The sequence below is a fragment of the Sphaeroforma arctica genome (assembly GCF_001186125.1).
Source record: "Sphaeroforma arctica JP610 unplaced genomic scaffold supercont1.1929, whole genome shotgun sequence".
Taxonomy (NCBI): domain Eukaryota; class Ichthyosporea; order Ichthyophonida; genus Sphaeroforma; species Sphaeroforma arctica.
This window is the reverse complement of record NW_014038629.1, coordinates 3,579-10,081: the sequence shown is the minus strand read 5'-3', so window position 1 is coordinate 10,081 and position 6,503 is coordinate 3,579. Positions and strand designations below refer to the sequence as shown.

The window sequence follows — 6,503 nt, the reverse complement described above, 5'->3', positions numbered from 1 at the left end:
TATATATACGGTTTAGATGCAGGCATGTTTCTATAGGTGTTGTATTCTTATGGTTCTTATGTGTTCCAAATTGTTTCTTGTTGTTGCTGATTTCCATGATTTGTATAAAGATGAGGCGCTGAGGATGCGATCAGAGTTGTACATACCTCTGACGGTCAATTTGCCGCCTCCTTGCTCTGTCATCGTTGAGGGACAGGTGCATGCAATTTATTGTCGGGATATATTGACTATCTCGCTGACCTCTTACACAGGCGTTGCAGATAGGGCTATTCTATACTGTGTCGGAATTGAATTGAGTATGTATTTGAAGTGGAACACCATCTATCACTAAACCGATCCTTTTCAGTTCATACGCAGCATTTTGGATATATATTTATTATATAGATGTTAATTAGCAAAAATGGCTAGAAATAAAAAAAACTTGGAAGAGTTAAAAATTTCTTTCGCCGTTATCGGAATTCAATCAGTTAATCCGCCAATAAAAGAAGCCCTCGTCTCTTTATTTATTTACTCTTCGTGATACTGCGTGTGATGATTTTTTTTTGGGGGTAACCACATAGCATTCCAAAGATGGTGTATGACACCCTCCCGGCCAGTCGGCCACTAATATGCAGAGCCTTCTATGATTCAACAATCAAGCAACAAATGTTTTTTGTAAACAACAATAATTTGTAAAAATGTGGGTCTGGTTTAGAGTTTTACAGTTTATTCAGGGGTTTTTTTAAAGTTTAGAATTTAGACCCGCTATTGTGATAGTCACATTAATCCTGTCTCAGACTCTCAGTGGGCTGGGATGTTGTAATTTGTATATACGTCGATGGGTACGGCCACATTACACATATAGCTGGGGTTTTGGGTTTTTGGGTTTTTGGTGTATTTAGGGTCTGTGCAATTTGTAGGACTCATATTTCACTATACGCGGTATCACTTTAATTTGTTCTGCTGTGATTGTTCCACGCTTCTCAAGAACCAGAGTGTGCTGTAAAGTAAGTATTGTGATGATACAAAAATAAACTTATCAATACCTTTCCGGGGGAATCTCTGTGTACATGATATGAGCACGCCGAGAATATGTTGAATACAATCCTATAATTGAATAGTTTACACCCTAGTGTCTACTATCAAATATGAAAGAAATATATTCAGAAGGTTCCCAACTAAATGAAAGTAAATTTCCCAAGAGAAAGTATAGCACATTGTCTGAGTGAAAGTGTAGCATAATTTCTAAGTAAAAGTATGCCACATGATCTAAGAGCAAGTATAGCATGGTGTTCGATAAGAGAGTACAGCATATGTTACAAGTGAAAGTATAGCACATGATTCAAGATAAGTGTAGGATATGTCCTATGAAAAAGTATAGCATATGCTATAAGAGAAAGTATAGCTCATAATCTATACGAAATTATAGCATATTTCTTAAGTGAATGTATAGTACATGATCTATAAGGAAGTATGTCATATGTGTTATACAAGTAAGTATAGCATATGCTACAAGTGAAAGTATATCACATTATTTAAGAGAAAGTATAGCATATGTTTCATAAAATAAAATAGCATATGATAATAGTATAGCATATGTCTGAAGTGAAAGTATGAGAAAGTATAGCATATGATTTAAATACAAGTATAGGTATGTTAAAAGAGAAAGTATAGCAAGTTCTGAGAGGAAATACAGCAGGCATTCTAAGAGGAAAGTATAGTATATGTTCCAAGAAAAGGTATGGCATATGCTCCAGGAGAAAGTGTAGAATATGTCTGCAATTGTTTGTGTTGCAGTGTCAATCTTAAAATACTCTGCCAAGTTAGAGAAAAATTCAGCATTCATGCCATGTGACTATCACATGCACCCGAAATGGCAACGGCACGGTCAGCATACCCGGCTTGGAGCACAGCAGCGGACCAGCATATGATTATAATCCAGGCTTGTACGCTTATCGTTCGAGTGTCCAAGGTACAGTGAATGTTCCGCTACGATGCCTGTTATGTAGTCATTTTTTTATAACTGGGTTATTTGTGCATTGCTTTTATGGATGGTTGTTTGTGCAGTTTAAGTCGCTGACAATACTCGAGGCGGTCTGGGGCTGGGGGATATCTATAGTAACGGGCAATGTTGATTCCAATACAGTATACAATAATATGACACCCGTGCGTTGTACGTTTAGGGCTATCACGCATGTCTCCACTGCATGCAACTCCAACCGTTAACGCCAAGTGCATTATAAAGCATCACAGGATGTCCGGTGCAGAATGGCCCCAAATCGCGGGCACTTGGGTGACCTGGTCATTCTACGGTGAAGATACAATCTCCCATTCCGAGGCAGACGCGCACTTAACACCACACACGCACACAGTGCACGTGCATATATGTTGTGTGCACCTGTGAGAGCGCAGCCGACCACGGGATCTCCCTTCTCGAGTGTATTGCTGAGTGTTCCGTTGTATAATGGTGAAGATATACTCTATGGCAGCTAGTAGATGATTAAGGGGTCGCCCACGTCCGTGACTTGTTCGATGGTGCATCTTAAGTCAAAGGCCTTGGCTAGCACGATCTTGAATATTTTCTGGACGTTGATCGAGTGCGATGACGAGCAGAATATCAGCGGAGCTTTCATGGCGTCCGAGTATTTTTTTGCCTGGGACGGGAGAGCAGTCGAACGGTACACGGACAATAATAAGAATGAGCGTGTGGCTTCTTCGGCCGGTGTCTGTGGTGGTACCTTAATGCATGGACTGTACTCTACCGACAAATAAAACCAGACTTAGTTGTCAAACGAACGTTAGAAAGATTTTTACTAGTGCCATGACACACTGTAAGCACATTCTCTGATAGGAACACAACTACGATATAAACTATAATAGACGACCAAAAGGGGTTCGCTGTTGGAGCACAGAACAGGATATTATGCGCTTGCAGTAGCACCACGTACGCATACGAATACGCATATACTCAACAATTGTACACTCATGCACATACGTAGGTTCACCGACAAACACGTACCCATACGGAACATGAACACAGATACGCACATGCCCACATCAGCCGTTCTAGGGTTCGAGTTACGAAGTGAACCTAGGGCTAAATACCTACTATTCACATACTTGTTACATTCGTATACACTTTACGTACCCGGTTATATATATCTTGTTGTTCCTTTTGTGACAGTTCGTTGTACACATCGTATTTGGTCCCCACCAGAAAGGGTATCGCAGTCTGTGCACAGTCGAATTCCCAAACGAGTCAGTTAATGAGTACCGAGCGTTCCTATCGCACACTCTCTTTTGTTCAATGGTTTGATCGTACTGTAAATGAGTAGCAAACAAGCATCTATACGTCTCCATGACAACATTCATATGTCTATCAACACCCTCCGTATGCGCAACTCAATTATTATGTTCTAAAAGCCCTTCATATGCGTAATGTAAGTATGTAGAGATTAAGTGCTCAGTTGGGCACAGATTCAAGGTTTTCAGAACCGATTAAACGGCGTGCCGCAGCAGCATCGGTGCAAATACAACTGCAGAATATACCTGGCACATTTGTAATTTTGAGCAATGACCCAAAATAAAACATATTCTTTGCTAAATAGGAAGTATATGCCTATGTATCGAATGAGCACGAACTGTATGGCGGGGACCTTTCTGCAATATGTATGACACAGTGGTGATGGTTTCATTATATACCTTGTTAAGGAGAAGATGTAGGCAAGAATTTTGCAGTTGAATGTATATACGTGCATCTTAAACATATTTGGATGTACATTTGCGCATATCCAAATTGCGCATTCTACTGAACATACACCCATATATATATATATACATACACACACACACACACATATATATATATACATATATACACACACACACATATATATATATATACATATATACACACATAGATATACATACATACACACACACACACACACACACACACACATACATACACACACACAAACAAACAGACAAACAAACAGACAAACACAGAAAACACAGACAAACACACAGGCACACAGACACAGACACACAGACACAGACACAGACACAGACATAGACACAGATACAGATATATATATATATTTATATAGATAAGTATACCCTTGAGTCACGCGCGCATACCTTGTTAAATCCTCGTGCCTGTCTGTACCATTCTTTGATGCTATTTAGCGTTTGCTTCCGTGACAGATCGAAGATGAAGAGTATCGCTACTGCATCGTTGCATACTAGTGGCAGCATGTTGATGAACTCTCTCTGACCTATAAATAGAACAATTAGATTGTTCTAAAAATAGACTTCGAGAACAGAAAAAAATCATATACTGCGTTTCGATGCTACAAGGCACGCATGTATGTACTCATGAAGCTGTGTGAGCTCTATACAGGATGGGAAGAGGATGCATGATGTACATCAGTGTCCTATAAGAATGTTCTGTTGGTATGTTCATGGTATCTGTACGATCTGCTGAAACCTTAGTGCGCTGCGTGTACCACTCTTGAGCGATATCAGGGTAGAGGCAATGATGTCAAACTCAAGAGCCATGCAAATGAGAGTCTGGAACACACCGTGGCACGAGCTTGTATTGAAATACATGAAAGCAACTATCCACACATTCCTATTGCGCAACGAATAACACTTTGGACAATATCGATAGATGAAGGCTATGCAGGTATAGTACTGGATATCTAGGCTGAAATGTGTGGCGGATAAGGGCCTGATTCTTATATGCGACATAAACATTCAGAGAAGTTACCAACACATTCCAACTACGCAGCGCAGGGGACAAACAAGCTGAACGCGCCATTTGCCGGTTAGCATCATTCTGATACCAAACACGGTGATACCAGCTTGCTTCCATTCCTAACTCTATGATATCCGAAGACCGCACGGCACATACCCCCCAAGTCCCAGATAGCAAAGGTGATCTCCGTCTGTTGTATGGTGATTGATTTCTCCATGAAGTTCACCCCTGTCAACGGAAGCACAAAGCATGACCAGTGCTTAGCAACGAGCACCGTGGCTCACAAGTACACACTGGTATACGAGGGTTCACACCCGAGTCATACGTATGAGAATCAAAGTGACAACCGAGCCCACACAGTCACGATTGTGCAGGGACGAAAACATTGACCAGACCAAAGTATCACACAGCCACTGATATGTATTATTTAGTGTAGCAATTCGCGATCAGGGTTGGTCCGGAACATCGGGCTTAAAGGAGTAACATATGAGTACCAGGACGTACGACTGCATAACGAGGCGTGCATAAAGTGATAGGAAAGTGCCAGTGTAGCACTCACAGCCTCAGTTGGATTGGAGCCACAGCATCGCCAGGTGAAGATTCCAATGCACCAGATTGTGCGACATGAACGGTACAGTGCAGTGACATAGGCTTATACATATCATTCAAGTAAGCACCAGAACCAGAATAATACCAAGGCATTGAGCATGATCAATGGACTGCACGAATGTGACAGGGCTACGATATATCTACCCCTCGAAACGATTGGTGTATATATGAGTGCCCATGTGGCGCGAAATAAAAAAAGGGCAAGTGGACTGTTTAGTATTCGGGTAAGGGTTGAGAATCGTGGAGCTGCATGCCTCGCTAGTAGTACACCTTCTGTGTCTTGCACTCACCGAGGTTTCATGCGCTTGACTGCTTTCAATGAATAACGAGTGTCAATACGATAGCTTTGTTTCATCTGGAGTGCTATTTTGTGGTCTAGTACACACGCATCAGCATGATTCGGAACACGCCGGTGCTTGAATTCCATATCGATTCTACCTCTATTTACAGACATACATCAGCAATTGGTCCGCACGTAGCCACACAACTATATGTTGGCTAGCTATCTCAGATGCACATTGTATACATCGATGTGAACCTTAAAGCAACTGAAATATACCGTTTGTAGATACATACCTAGTGTTTGTATATAGTCCTCATCAAAAGATCCCTCCACATACTTCACCATCAAGGTGGTTTTACCAGTCTGTGCATCACCAAGCATGCCTACCTTTACGATGACACTGTATAGGGAGATAAATGTAATTAAGATATGCTTCGATCGTGCTTCTCATGGTACCATTGGTAAGCTCTACGTAGTCGACGGTTACGAACAAACGGCACGGGATTGTACTTGCATGTATGCGATAAAAACACTTCCCTTTCGAGGACAATATCGAAGCAGGCTGGTCTGTATATGCTACGTACACGCAAATTTATTTTTGTTCATATATTTAAAGGTATTCAACAGCTAAAACATATACAAAAAAAAGTACTTTGACGCATACAATTTGATAAATGCCCGTATAGAATTACATATAAACACACACACACACACAAACGAACACACACACACACACACAGACACACACACGAACACACACACACAAAAACATACATCAATAAAACAATATATATAGTAATAATAATAATAATAATAAAAATAATAAAAATATAATAATATTATAATAAAATAAAATAAATAAAATAATAACAA

The 6,503-nt window shown here is 40.5% G+C and overlaps 1 protein-coding gene across 1 annotated transcript in view; it reads right to left on the bottom strand.

Moving 5' to 3' along the window:
• Positions 1-2,006: 2,006 nt before the first annotated feature.
• The window catches only part of SARC_11875 (septum-promoting GTP-binding protein 1), a 6,093-nt gene continuing 1,596 nt past the window's right edge, over positions 2,007-6,503 (bottom strand). Inside the window, exons 2-6 of the mRNA XM_014294032.1 lie at positions 5,924-6,030; positions 4,895-4,966; positions 4,120-4,256; positions 3,128-3,211; positions 2,007-2,633 (exon numbers count right to left, since the gene is read on the bottom strand). Of these exons, the coding sequence (XP_014149507.1) occupies positions 2,469-2,633; positions 3,128-3,211; positions 4,120-4,256; positions 4,895-4,966; positions 5,924-6,030 (565 nt within the window). The 3' untranslated portion in view covers positions 2,007-2,468. The remainder of the gene's footprint in view (positions 2,634-3,127; positions 3,212-4,119; positions 4,257-4,894; positions 4,967-5,923; positions 6,031-6,503) is intronic.